The 14621-nt window shown below is 48.3% G+C and overlaps 1 protein-coding gene across 1 annotated transcript in view; it reads left to right on the top strand.

Moving 5' to 3' along the window:
- PRKDC (protein kinase, DNA-activated, catalytic subunit) overlaps positions 1-14621 on the top strand; it is a 147547-nt gene that overhangs the window by 116265 nt on the left and 16661 nt on the right. The window contains exons 66-73 of the mRNA XM_058668618.1: positions 375-599; positions 1873-1981; positions 3135-3246; positions 7144-7330; positions 9238-9412; positions 10565-10764; positions 11531-11732; positions 13248-13408. Coding sequence (XP_058524601.1) covers positions 375-599; positions 1873-1981; positions 3135-3246; positions 7144-7330; positions 9238-9412; positions 10565-10764; positions 11531-11732; positions 13248-13408 — 1371 coding nt within the window. The remainder of the gene's footprint in view (positions 1-374; positions 600-1872; positions 1982-3134; positions 3247-7143; positions 7331-9237; positions 9413-10564; positions 10765-11530; positions 11733-13247; positions 13409-14621) is intronic.

Here is a 14621-nt window from a genome sequence, read left to right as displayed (position 1 = left end):
TTTCAAAATGAGTGAGGTATATTTTAAAGCAAACACTGCCATCCCTGATGTGGTGACATGGAAGACTGTATCCTGCGAGTCTTAGGTCACACTGCATGGCGGCCCTGCAGAGTGGTGTGCAGCCCTCACATGCCACCAGGGTGTCTACGCCTCCTCACTGAGAACACCCAGCCAACTAGGAGCCCATTTTCTGTTGAACATGTTCCTGTATATTTTGCGGTGGTCAAGCCAGCTATTACAGTTGAACTTGTTTTAGAAGCTATAGTTCCAGGTGTGAGTTTTGGCCTTATGCCTTGACCCATAAAATCAGTCTAGAGAGCATGTTAAAAAAAAAAATCAAACACGTGTCAGCCAGGGCTCTCTGTGCTTCCCAGGAGACGTACCTGCCTTCCATGGTCCGCAGCAAGCTGAAGCTGCTGTTGCAGGGAGAGGCGGAGCAGTCCCTGCTGACGTTCGTGGACGAGGCAATGCAGCAGGACGTGCGGAAGGTGCTGCTGGAGCTCCAGTACAGCCAGGAGCTGAGTCTGCTGTACCTGCTGCAGGACGACATGGACAGAGCCAAGTACCACATCGAAAATGGCCTCCGGATCTTCATGCAGGCAAGCAAGTCTATCCTGAAACCTAAAATTTTGTGGTCGTTTTAGAAGCCAAACTCACGGACAAAACCAACAAGCCAAGCCCTACATGGGCTCTTTCCTGCTGCCCGTTTCCTCCTCCTCTCTGTTCTTTCACGGTCTTCATCTTAAATGTCTTTCTTGAGTATTTTTTCCCTTTCTGCCTTCAATTGTCTGTTTGGGGGCCAGGATACACTAGGTTGAATCCCAGCTGCTCCACTTCTGGTGCACTGGGAAAGTAGCAGAAGATGGTCCAAGTGGCACACTGCTCAGGGGAGACCTGCGTTAAGCTCTGAGCTTCATCCTGGCCTAGCCCCAGCTATTGTGACCATTTGGGAAATAAACCAGCGGATGGAAGATTTCTCTCTCTCTTTTTCTTTTTCTCTCTCTCACTCACTCCCTTCTTCCCCTCCCTTGCACACATCTGCATTCTTTCCCTCAATTCCCTCCTAACTCTACCTTTCAAATAATAAATCTTTTTTTTTAAAGTTTGTTTACTTTTGTTACGAAGTCAGATATACAGTGAGGAGGAGAGACAGAGAGGAAGATCTTCTGTCCAATGATTCACTCCCCAAGTGACAGCAACAGTCGGTGCTGCGCCAATCCAAAGCCAGGAGTTCCTCTGGGTCTCCCACACAGGTGCAGGGTCCCAAGGCTTTGGGCCATCCTTGACTGCTTTCCCAGGCCACAAGCAGGGAGCTGGATGGGAAGTGGACCGGCCAGGATTAGAACTGGCACCATATGGGATCCCGGGTGCATGCAAGGCAAGGATTTTAGCTGATAGGCCACTGCGCCAGGCCCTCAAATAATAAATCTTTTTAAAAATCCCTTCACAGCAGATTACAGTGTTACTTATGACAGCAGCATCCACTATTGCAGTGCTGATGAAAGTATTGCCTGTTCCTGCTGACATGCCTGGTCCAAACACCTGGGCTCATCTCTGTGGGATATCAGGACAGAATTCCTGGCTCCTGGCTTCTGCCTGACCCAGCCTTAGCTGTCAGTGCCATTTGGGAATCGAGCCAGCAGGTGGAAGATCTCTTTTCCTATTCGTTTCTCTCTCCCCCCTCTTTTTGTCAATCGGCCTTTCAAAACATCAATTATTTTTTTAAAAATGAGTCATTTATTATTTATGTGACCTAACCATTCTGAGACACATTTTCAGGGCATTTGTTGTATTTTGTGTTTTAGAGACCCATATCTGGATTTCAGGTAATAATTTGATTTACAACAATACTCACTAATTTCTTTTTTCTAGACTTATTCCAGTATTGATGTGCTGTTACACAGAAGCAGGCTGACTAAATTACAGTCTGTCCAGGCTTTAACCGAAATTCAGGAATTCATTGACTTTATGAGTAAACAAGGTAATTAGCTTAACCTGTTGGTTTTTGCTTGTTTTTGTTTTGTTTTGTTTTTTTTTTTGCTTAGTGAAAGTGCGTGCTTCTTAATGTATGGGTTGGACATGGCGTTGGACTAACTCCATAGATAGACATTTCAAGACCATTGTAATAAAGTGTTTGAAATGGCTGGGTGCTAGGTTAGTCCCTGGGGAAGCAAAACTGGAAGAAATATTGCTGCCGGCTTGAGCCACAATGGTGTGGTAACCACATGGCATGGGTGCCCCAGGATGAGGGCAGGTGGTCTCAAGCGATGTGTGGGAGGGAGAGACTCATAGAGCCCTACCAGGTAAAGAGCAGAAAGCTATGGTGGCAGCTGTGCCTGGGTATCAGGCAGCCCAGCCTGAGAACAGGACAGTGACTGTGGGTGCAGAGCCTTTACGAATGCTCACAAATAAGTTTTAACCTGGTGCTCATGGGAGGCTATGCAGAGTTCTGATGGAACAGGTGCATCTTAGTTAATGTGTTTCAGTTTTGGGGAACTGATACAGGTACAGGAGGTTCAGCTACCACCTGCAGTACTGGCATCTCATGGGTGCTGGTTGAAGTTCCTGCTACTCTGCTTCCAAACTAGTTCTTTGCTAATGCACCTGGGAAACCTGGGGAAGCCCATGCCTGCCACGTGGGAGACCCAGATATAACTCTTGATTCAACCAGTCTGTTCTTTCAGGCCCTCTTACTCCCTCTTGCCCTCCCCAGGGCTGGGCAGCATTACATAGCGAAATGCAGTTATTGAGTCACTGGTCCCGTTGGGTTTCTCTACACAAAGACTCCCACGTAGCCCTGTATCTGATCAGACCGGATGTTGCCATCAAGAAACTGCTGCAGCCCTCATGAAGCCCTTTTCAGTTTCCAGTGCTGGTTAAATTAAACTGCACATGAGGGATTGTGGACCCATAGTAAAGGCAAGAAGAATTGCCTGACATGTCATCACATCCTTAAACAGTGGGGGTGCAAGGTCAGAATACAGGAGTGGTGGGGCAACTTCCTTGCTGCTCTTATGAAAGTAAGGATGTTTTTGTGTGTGTTTAGACAAGACATTTTTGTTTCCTATTCATTAACTATGACCCCACCCTGACATTTGGTCTTCCTGCTGATCATGCTTTAATATTGCTTTTAGGTAATTTCTCCTCTCAAGTTCCCCTTAGGAGACTTCTGAAAACTTGGACAAACAGATATCCAGATGCCAAAATGGACCCAATGAACATCTGGGATGATATCATCACAAATCGGTAAAATGTGGTCTTTTTTAATTATAAGTGGATTCTTTTTGAAAATTGTGAGAATGGTTTTTCTCACAAACTATGGCTTACAAAACTGCTGTCTGGGATGGGTGTTTGGCAGAGTGGTTAAGCCACCTGTTGAGACACCCATATCCCACATTGGAATGCTTGGGTTCAAATCCTGGCTCTGTTCTCAATTCTAACTTCCTTCTAATGCCTCCCTGAGAGGCAGCAGGTGATGGCTCATTAGGGAGACGTGTATTGAATTGTGGCTCCTGGCTTCAGCCTGGTGCAGCTCTCAACTGTTGTGGGAATTTGGGGAATGAATGAATTAGCAGATGGAAGATCTCTATCTTTCTGTCGCATTCTAAAATAAAATAGATGCTTACAATTATTAAGGAAAAGATGGCTGCTGTTTGATTCCAATATAGTTCTCTCTCTTACCAAGCCAGTGACCCAGTTTTGTCCTAGCAAAGCAGCTGCGTGTCCTGTCCCATGGGGGGAGTTGCTGCCCGCCCACCCAGGGGGCGTGTGGTGCCACTGGCTGGCTAACAAGCTCTGGCAGGGAGCGGAGGTGGAGACACCAGGGGTGATAGGCATCTGCTCTCACTACAGCAAATGACAACTCTGTGGGGTGGCTTCTGGTTAAACCTGTTGTGACACCCCCCCTCCCTCCACCCTGCACTATGTGACTGGAGATTGCCCTCGCTCCCCAGGTCTCTGCTCACTCCCATGCCTTCATCTTAGCTACCCTGGGTCGTCACTGCAGGATCCAGGTGGCAGATGCTAAGTGTCCGCCTTTTTTTTTTTTTTTTTTGCCTTTTGGGGTTTTCTTTTTTTTTTTTTAAGATTTTTGTTTATTTTTATTGGAAAGGCAGATATACAGAGAGAAGGAGAGACAGAGAGGAAGATCTTCCATCCGATGGTTCACTCTCCAAGCTGCCACAACGGCTGGAGTTGAGCCGATCCAAAGCCAGGAGCCAGGAGCTTCTTCCTGGTCTCCCATGCAGGTGCAGGGGCCCAAGGCCCAGGCTGTCTTCTACTGCTTTCCCAGGCCACAGGCAGGGAGCTGGATGGGAAGTGGAACAGCTGGGATTAGAACCAGCAACCATATGGGCTCCCGACACATGCAAGGCGAGGACTTTAACCACTACGCTGTCGCACCGGGACCCACCTTTTGGGGTTTTCATTCTCTCCTTCCCTCTCAGGTACACAGATTATCTACTTCCTGAATTATTTGAGCATAATTGCACGCATCATGTCTCTCCACCTCTCCGGATCTCAGTGTACATTTCCTGAGTTAGAGTAATCAGCTTTGGTGCATCTATATATACGTATGTGTATATATATTTTGTTGGGTTTTTTTGTTTTTTTCATTTTTTCCTGCTTGTTTTTTGGTGCTTATATGTTTTTAAATCTTATTTATTTGAGAGGTAAATGGACAGACAGATCTCCCATCTGCTGGTTCACTCCCCAAAGACCCACAAAAGCTGCTGTGTTGGGCCAGGCCAAAGCCTGGAGCCAGGAACTCAGTCCGGGTCTCCCATGTGAGTCTTGTGAAGTTCTGGAGGCATCTCCTGCTGCTTCCCAGGGTGCAGAGCAGCAGGTGCTGGAATCAGAAACAGGCAGGACTCAAACCCAGGCACTGCCCTGTGGCACAGGAGCAGCCCAAGTGGAATGTGGACCACTGGGCCACTTGTGGTCCAGCTGGAGTAAGGTCCCTTGTAGCATTTTCTCTGTCTACAGGACCAAATCCAGTCCTCAATCGTGGATTGCATTTAGTTCATGTTAGTCTCCCTTAGGCTGAACCTGTTCCTTCTCTCTGCCCCTCCCCCTGCCTTTTTTTTTTTTTTTTTTTTTTTTTTTTTGTCTTTTATAGCAATTATGCTTGTGGTGTTTCCTCAGATCTGGGTAGCCCAGCCTCACTTAGCCAGCTACTCCTTTTCTCCTTTTCTGAGTTGTATTCTTTTTTTTTTTTTTTTAAGATTTATTTATTTATTTTTATTGCAAAGTCAGGTATACAGAGAGGAGACATAGAGAGGAAGATCTTTCGTCCAATGATTCACTCCCCAAGTGAGTGCAATGGCCGGTGCTGTGCCAGTCCGAAGCCAGGAGCCAGGAACCTCTTCAGGGTCTTCCACATGGGTGCAGGGTCCCAAGGCTTTGGGCTGTCCTTGACTGCCTTCCCAGGCCACAGGCAGGGAGCTGGATGGGAAGTGGAGCTGACGGGACTAGGACCGGCGCCCATATGAGATCCCGGTGCGTTCAAGGCGAGGACTTTAGCCGCTAGGCCACTGCGCCGGGCCCTGAGTTGTACTCTTAAGCTGTCATATCACATGTGGCATATACAGTGTCCATTGTCTATGTTTTACTGGTGACAGTGATTTTGTTCACTTAGTTAAAATGTTGTCTAATCTCTCAGGTATTAAAGCCAGGATTTTTGTTTGTTTTGTTGTTGTTGTTGTTTTCCCTTCTGCAACCAAGGGTGGTGTTTGGAGGTCTGTCTGCCCCTCTGTTTCTCACCTATGGTTGACTCTTGCTCCCCCAGTGTTAACAAGGGTAGTGGCAGTGCCTACTTCCACCACCCATTGCCCGTTTATCTGTCTGTCTTAAGGAGGAGCCCTCCTCTCTCCCTCACCTGTTGATCTGCTTTAAAAACTAAACAGTATAGCCTCACAGATTCCAGTTTTAATTATTGAGATATAACCTATTGCTATCTCTATTTTATCTTCAAATGGTCTCTGGCCAGTGAGCGCCTGTTCAAACTGATATTCCAGACTCTTCTGAAGTTACTTTGTTTTCTTCTTGGAAATGGGCTGTTTTAGTTCTTGCATTTGGATGGATCAGCCACTGGAAGGTCATTTTTTTTTTTAAGATTTATTTAAGGAGACACAGAGGGGAAGATCTTCTGTCCGATAATTCACTCGCCAAGTGAGTGCAACAGCCGGTGCTGCGCCAGTCCGAAGCCGGGAACCTGGAACCTCCTCTGGGTCTCCCACACGGGTGCAGGGTCCCAAAGCTTTGGGCCGTCCTTGACTGCCTTCCCAGGTCACAAGCAGGGAGCTGGATGGGAAGTGGAGCTACCGGGATTAGAGCCGGCGCCCATATGGGATTCCGGCGCGTTCAAGGCAAGGACTTTAGCTGCTAGCACACCGCCGGGCCCGGAAGGTCATTTTTGTAGATGATGTGGGGCATAGTGCAGAGGAGTAGCCAAGAGCAGTCTTGCCAATGAGGGAGAACAGGAGCGGAGAACCAGAGAGGCTTGTGTCTTGGGAACAACAAAAGGGCAAGAAAAGAATGATGAGGCGTAGTTTTACCTGGTCATGAGGTTTCTAAGAAATCAGAAATTAGTTCCTAGATGGACAACAGAAATTGCTTGATTATTAATTAAGGATATACTTTATTTGTTACAGTTGTTTGCTTTACATCAGTGAACTTACAAAGGCACTTAAGCAAGGTCACATATGCAAAATAAATTACAATACAGACAATAATAATCTTATGCCAACCTAGATATGTCTTTCATAATTCTCAGTGCTTATTTACAACTCTTCACTGCTTTAAGTTTCTCTCCTCTGGATGTCAGACCTCAGGCTGAAAGATACATAAAGGAAAAATGGCTTCTGCCAACACACGTTATGATCCTCCATCACCGAGAGAGAAAACTGCAGGCTTAAATGCTTCCTTGTGCAGAGTTTGAGGCTTTATGGCATAGCCAGAAAGTTCTGTTGAAGTGGCTGGCCTTGGTGATCTTTGAAGAGTCAGGTTACTAACTGTGTGCTTTCCTGTTCCGGAGTGAGTAGGAGTTTCATGACTCGCTGGCTGAGGGGCTATACGCAGCTCCCTGCTGGCACAAGCTGCCTCGCACATCTCTGATGGCAGCCTCCCTCATCCTCGTCTGTGTAGGTGCTTCTTTCTCAGTAAGATGGAGGAAAAGCTGCCCTCCCTCGCCGACGATCACAGCATGAGCATGGATGAAGATCAGGACCCTAGGGTCAGCGAGGACATGAGCGAGCAGGAGGACATTCGTTCACTGATCCAGAGCTGCAGGTTCTCCATGAAGATGCGCATGGTGGAGAGTGCACGGCAGCAGGTGGGCGTCCCTGGGGCATCCTCAGGTAGCTGTGCATGGCAGCAGGTGGGCGTCCCTGGGGCATCCTCAGGTAGCTGTGCATGGCAGCAGGTGGGCGTCCCTGGGGCATCCTCAGGTAGCTGTGCATGGCAGCAGGTGGGCATCCATGGGGCATCCTCAGGTAGCTGTGCATGGCAGCAGGTGGGCGTCCCTGGGGCATCCTCAGGTAGCTGTGCATGGCAGCAGGTGGGCGTCCCTGGGGCATCCTCAGGTAGCTGTGCATGGCAGCAGGTGGGCATCCATGGGGCATCCTCAGGTAGCTGTGCATGGCAGCAGGTGGGCGTCCCTGGGACATCCTCAGGTAGCTGTGCATGGCAGCAGGTGGGCGTCCCTGGGACATCCTCAGGTAGCTGTGCATGGCAGCAGGTGGGCATCCATGGGGCATCCTCAGGTAGCTGTGCATGGCAGCAGGTGGGCGTCCCTGGGGCATCCTCAGGTAGCTGTGCATGGCAGCAGGTGGGCATCCATGGGGCATCCTCAGGTAGCTGTGCATGGCAGCAGGTGGGTGTTCCTGGGGCATCCTCAGGTAGCTCTTTTCCCCTCTTAACTTAGCTTTCCTTTGAAGCCTATAGCTTAAAAAGAATCTAAAGGTTAGCATCTTTCTTTCTCTTTGTAACAAAGTAAACCTGAAGAAATGCTTAGAATTACTCAGGAAGTGTCTAAAGGTTATAATGTGCCTGTTAATCATTTCAGTGTTTGTTACTGATAAAGCAAATGAGCTGAACATCAGGTTGCATTTTATTTAACAAAATGAATGCTTACCAGTAAGTTTCAAGTTATTTTGAGGCTCAGTTTATAGAACTCTCTCGTGTCAGAGAGCGTGCCTTGCTTAGAAGTTACTTGTAAAGTATTTTAATATATGAGCTCACATGTGTACCTATCAAGGAACCTGCTCATTTAATGGGCCTCTAATGAATATTGTTGCAAAGTAAAAAATGTCATTCCAAATAAAGAAAATTACTGATAAATCATGTAAAAATCACTGAAAAAGCTAAAAATCTTCCTGATAGAATGTTAACTTTCTTCAGGATGTTTCAACAGTATATATAAACAGCAGCTAATTAGTGTCACTGCTAGGAATACCGGAGGCAGAGGTGAAAGGAATATGTCACACTTACAGAAATCCTTCCTTGGCCTTCACTTGACCTGCCGCATTCTCCTCAGAGCTCTTCAGAGTTAGTGATTTCAGAATTGAGTTTCACCTCTTCTGCATGGCCCAGCGCTTCCTCGGGGGCTTCAGGTCCTATGTGGAGCAAAATGTGGCCCATCGACAGTTATCACCTTTGTGAAAAGCAGAAGAAGACAGTTGCATGGAAGGGCTGCCCCTCAGATGCAGGAGGGGAAAAAGCCACCTTGGGGAGGCCATGGTGTGGGAGCTGTGAATGGAGATCCAGGACTGACCTTGGGCATGTGCGCTCCTGAGTACAGCCCAGGCGGAAGTTCAGCTGTGTCTGAATGGCTAGATGCCATTGCGCGACCAAGCAAGAAAGTGTAGGGACAGAAGCGATGTGGGCAGCGATGTGTGCCCTTGGGTGCAGCATAGCTGGGGCCGGGAGTGCTTAGGAGGAGCAGTCTGCTCCACCAACACCGGAGAAAGACTGTCCGGCTGAGGAACTCTTCGGTTGTGACAGAATGTTTTGGAATAAAACACTAGCAGTGTTTGCCCAATGTTGTCAGTGTTCTCTTGCTGGAAAAGTTGTAAAATGAAATGAAGTGAGACTGGTGAGCCCCATAGCTAAGGAAAGAGGTTGCCGTTGCAGGTGTGCCATGGGAGGCACGGGAAACTGCTGATGGAGGGCTTGGTGTGAACCAGCTTCTTTTCTGCCCACCTGCCCCTTGTCACTCTGCTTTTTTTGCGGTTCCCATAGAACAACTTCTCATTTGCCATGAAAATACTGAAGGAGCTGCACCGAGAGTCCAAAGGCAGTGCCGAGCGCCTGGTGCCATGGGTGCAAAGCTACTGTCGGCTGAGCCACTGGCGGAGCCGTGGGCAGAGCCCGGCCGAGCGGATCCTCTCCGTGCTCAAGACCGTGTCGCTGCTGGGTACGGGCTGCTCTGTGCCCTGCGTGTCCACTGCCCTTCCCTGCCACCCCCATGCAGCTGCCCTCCACCCGTCTGACATTTTGCTGCTACCCCTCTCTGGTACCTTGGGTAGATGAAGCTGGATGTGCCAGAGAGTGAGGCCATTGCCTTGGAACTAGAGGTGAAGGCTGAGAGCCAGGGTCGTTGGAGAGTGCTGTTGACCAGGGTCTTCAGCGCTTTTTATCTGAGAACTAAAATGGAAATAAGAGGCTATCTAAAAACTAAAATGGAAATTAAAAGGTTTTTTTCTCTTTAATACTTAGTGAAATTATGGGCCTAGCAGTTTAAATACTCTAAGAGCAATGCACCTCAGACATAAAAGATTCAACATGAAAGCCTTTTATCTCCCTAGTTCTTCTCTGTAATAATGTAGCCTTTAGGATGGAGGGGTGAAACAAACTTACTCAGGCCTGGGTTGTGCTGGAATCCTGGAGTACCTGGCAGCACCAAGAGTGGCCACTTCCAGAGGCTAGTATTGTCCTCAAGGGCCAATGTCCCTGGCACAGTATCAAGAGCAAGAGCAGTCTTTCCACAGATGAAAGCCATCTGAAAAATGCTTTAAGTAATTACACGGGGCATTGAGTCTGTTTCTATTTTGTAGCAGCCTTGCAAACCAGACAGAGCCAATAGCAGTGACCCTGGCCCGAGGCAGTGTCGCTAAGCTAATGAGGCCCCTTGTCCTGCATGTGAGAGCCCAAATTTTCAATGCAGCAGTGCCAGTGGCCTTGTCATCTGTAAGCCACATTTGGAAATCCTCCCCTGGTTATTAATGTAGACACACATGCATTTTCAAGAGCCATTTTCTGTTCTTTGCACGACAGAATTGGGGGCATTGGTGAAATGTAGAGTTGACACAATATAAAAACTCATTCTGAGTTTCGATTACTTAGCCTCTGTTGCCTGATATGGCAAAGAACCTTGTTCATGTCTCAATGAGAGTAAGAAACTCCCCGATCAGAATGTGAAGCCAGTCTGTCAGACCTCCAAAATGTATTTTAAGCAATATCTCAGTGGGACATCAGTTTTGTATATGAGGAGTTTCTTTTATTAATGCCATTACTGGTTTACTTCAGAATCAAATCACGTGGGTTTGTTTTCCCTCTTTAAATCCAGGCACAGATGAGCACAACATATTGGACTACTTAAGCGAGAATCTCTGGGCTGGCTGCGATCAGAACATCCTTCTGGGCACAACATTCCAAATCATGGCGAACACGCTCAGCGGCGAGCCGGGCTGCTTTGCTAACATCGAGGAGAGCAAGGCCAGAAGGATTCTGGAGCTCTCCAGCTCCAGTTCAGGGGATGTGGAGCTGGTAATGAGGGCTGGCAGGGTGGCTGCTGCCCACCTGCGTACTTGTCACGAGTGTTTGATACCACAAGCTCCCAGGCTGCGGGAGAGTAATGAAGTGTCGCTATTGGCTCCTAAAATGCAGCTGCACACAGCCAGGCTTCTGATATGGATATGTGACAGATTCCACATGTTTCCTGTTTGTTTGAAGGACACTTTTTTTAATATGAGGAATGAGAAATGAGCTTGAGATTTATGTGAACAGTTCTCCCATGACCTTTGTCAATGCAGTTTCCCCAACAGTTGCCATTGGAATATCCCACTGGCTTGGGGACCCCAGCAGCCTCTCTCTCCTGTTTCGTTCTGCACCTGCTCTACTTGGCTTTTGTCAGGCTGTTTCGGGCTTTCAACAGTGAGCAAGCCGCTCCTCGTCAGTGGGCTGGCCTCGTCTTCTCCCTCTGTGGTGCTGCTGGGGTCCAGGGAACCACTTTCTGTCTCTTTCTGAAGCCCAGGGCAGAGCCATGTGGCTCTGCCGGCTGGGCTCAGCTCCATGAGGCTTGTGAACTGTGGGTTCATGCTCAGCTTGGTCCTCTTCACCTGGAACTGACAGTCATGGAGATGGCTTAATTCCCTCTCCTTTTCCAGCCAGCTTGCCTTCAGTGCACTGTGGAGCTACTGATCCCTTCTTAGTCGGGAGTCCTGAACACTCTTGACAATTACATGTGGAAAACAGAGGCCTTTAGGTGGGCTGCAGTCTCGCTCATGCGCTTCTTGGGGTCTCTGAATTTCAGGTGATTGCGGGTCTATACCAGAAAGCTTTCCACCACCTCTCCAGTGCCGTGGATGCTGCCGAAGAGGGGTCTCAGCCTTCAGGGGGACCTGGGCCCACCACCAGGGTGGCCGATGCCTACATGACCCTAGTGGATTTCTGTGACCAGCAGCTCCGCAAGGTGGAAGATAATGCAGCGGGTGAATCACAGAAGAAAGAGACAAGTTAGTGTTCTGTGGCGTCAACACAGTCTGAAGAGTTGTGTGGTTGTTTTTGGCTATTTGTTTTTTCATTCCTAAGGGTTTAGTTACTTGAAAGGCAGGAAGAATAGAGGTAAGAGACAGAGATCTGGGTCCGGCACGATGGCCTAATGGCTCAAGTCCCCGCCTCGCACGCACCAGGTTCTCATGTGGCTGCCGGTTCTAATCCCAGCAGTCCTGCTTCCCATCCAGCTCCCTGCTTGTGGCCTGGGAAAGTAGTCGAGGATGGTCCAAAGTCTTGGGACCCTGCACCCACATGGGAGACCTAGATGAAGCACCTGGCTCCTGGCTTTGGATTGGCGCAGCTCCAGCTGTTGCGTCCACTTGGGGATTAATCATCGGACGGAAGATCTTCCTCTCTGTCTCTCCTCCTCTCTCTATATCTGACTTTCCAATAAAAATAAATTTAAAAAAAAAGAGAGAGACAGAGATCTTCCATCCTCTGGTGCACTCCCAGTTGTCTGCACCAACTAGGGCAGGGCCAGAATAAAGCCAAGAGCCAGGAATTCCATCCTTGTTTCCCACAGAGGTGCCAGGGGCTCACCTCCTTGGAATATCACCTGTGGCTTTCCCAGGCATATGGCAGCCAGGTGGATTAGAAGATGAGCAGCTTTGGAATCAGGGTAGCTGGGATTTGAACTGGCACTCTAGAATAGGATGGCAGCTTCCACAAGCAATGGCTGGACACACTGTGCCATAATGCTGGCCCCTCCTATTTTCAAATGACAGTATGCTTAAAGATGTATTCATTTGAAAGGCAGAGTGGCAGGGAAAGAGGAAGCAAAAAGCTCAGAGCAGGAGCTCTTTCATTCTCTGCTTCACTCCCTAAATGTCTACAGCAGAGTTGGATGAGGCTAATGCCAGGAACCAGGAGCGCCATTGAGATCTCCTAAGACTCAAATACTTGGGCTGTCATGTACTGTTTCCCAGGCACACTGACAAGGAGCTGGATCTAAAGTGGAGAAGCCAGGACTGGAGCTGGTATTCAGTGGCAGACTAACCCTGTGTGCCATAGCACCTCCCCCAGAGCCAAATATTTTGAGAAAAAGTTAGTGTCTTCTTCAGAGGCAATGACATTTCCCTGTGATTCCAGCTGTGCTTAGGGTGAAGTCTAGCTGTTTCCTATGTTTAGATTTGTGTAATCTCCTCTGTGGTGTTTCCTGCCCTGTTGGTGATACTGGCTCATGTACTTCATCTGTTACTCCTGGAATGTTAAGTCAGGAACCAGTAAGTACCCCTGCAATTGCCACGCCAGAATGCAAACAGTGCCTTATGCTAAGCGAGGGCTCTCAGAAAGTTCAAACTGGAGAAAAGAACCCAGAAGTGGGACTGCTATTTTTCAATCTCAAGTGGTAGCTAAGAAGAGAGCAATGACACTCTACAAATTTGAAGCCGCAAAGAGAAAATGCAGTTATTCTTTGAGATTGTGATTGAAATGGATATACTGACTGTTACTTTATTCTCTGCTTTCCTTTGTAGCTGTTGATTCTGTGGAACTGCAGACATATCCAGCAATTGTGGTGGAGAAAATGTTAAAAGCTTTAAAATTAAATTCCACGGAGGCCAGACTGAAGTTCCCTAGGTTACTGCAGCTCATAGAGCAGTATCCAGAAGAGACCCTGAGCCTCATGATGAAAGAGGTTGGTATCTTATTCTGGCAAGCAGGTAGGACCTTACATAACAAGCTCTTCATCCAAACGGGTTCATGTGCACAGTGTCTGCATTATACCTTTTCCCAACTCGTGTTGCATTCTAATAGATCTGAGAACACAGGCGATTTCATGTTAGCACGAAGGAGTGTTCTCATTGGCCCATTTTCCTCTGAGAGTTGGTGAATTAACGTCTCTGGGCAAACACACACAGACTTGCTCAAGGGCGACTGGGAGTCAGTTGCCCACACCAGTGCAGCTACCCTGTCGTGGTCTGTAACATTGGCTAGTTCCCAGGGAGAAGGAAGAAGCTCACCTCCCCACTCTGCAAGGCATTGTGCCTGAAGCAGCAACTGAGGTTGGGGCATGCGAGGAGAAAGGGCTTGTGTGGGGTGGAGTGGGACCAGCTGGCTGCTGCAGTGGGTGAGCTCTTGACCTGTGGGCACTGCCTGAGGGCAGTGATGCTGTGCCGCCTGCAGTCTCCTGAAGGTCACAGATATTCAAGGAGCTGTGGGGCCAGTGTGGGAGTTCAGCAAGACCAAGGGGTCTGAACTGTGCCCTTCACCTTCTCGTGGATTCTGATGGTGGCGCTATCAGTAAGAAATGACATGGTTTCTAAGTAATTCAGATTGAAGCAAATTCAGAAGTGTAACCTCATGGATGTGTTTTTCTTTGGGATAAGGGAACAAAAGACTGTCATAACTGATTTTAGGTTTCCTCAAAATCATATTTTACTTGCATACAGTCAAAACAGCATTTTGAATTTGTGAGGAAAATAAAGGGAGCATCAGCCCTGTGTCTAATGTCCATCATCAGTGTCGTCCAGATCCCTGGGGGGCCCTCGCGACAGCGTGCCCAGGCCCTCATGTCTGCCTCGCTGTGGGCAGTGTGGATGCCCCCCCACCTCTCCACTCCACCTGTTCTCTGCCCTCAGCTCACAGATGCTGTTAGGAAGCCAGCCCCAGGTTATTTCTTATGCCAACAGCCTGACTAAATAACTGCTTAAAGCATCGGAGGCAAACATGAACACATTTCTAAAAGGGGGCTTGGAGGAAAGAGACAAAAACCAGAAGCCATAAGGACACTAAGTTGGCACTTCTGTGCAGAAGGAAGAAAGAATGCTAACAAGGAAGTTAGTAACTCAGGAGAGAGTGTTTATAGCAGCTGCGAGAGGTGGAGCTGACCTCTCTGTCTCCAGTCACAG

This window comes from Ochotona princeps, chromosome 9 (assembly GCF_030435755.1).
Source record: "Ochotona princeps isolate mOchPri1 chromosome 9, mOchPri1.hap1, whole genome shotgun sequence".
Classification (NCBI taxonomy): Eukaryota; Metazoa; Chordata; class Mammalia; order Lagomorpha; family Ochotonidae; genus Ochotona; species Ochotona princeps.
The sequence above is the reverse complement of the archived record's forward strand: the minus strand, read 5'-3'. Positions and strand labels throughout refer to the sequence as shown.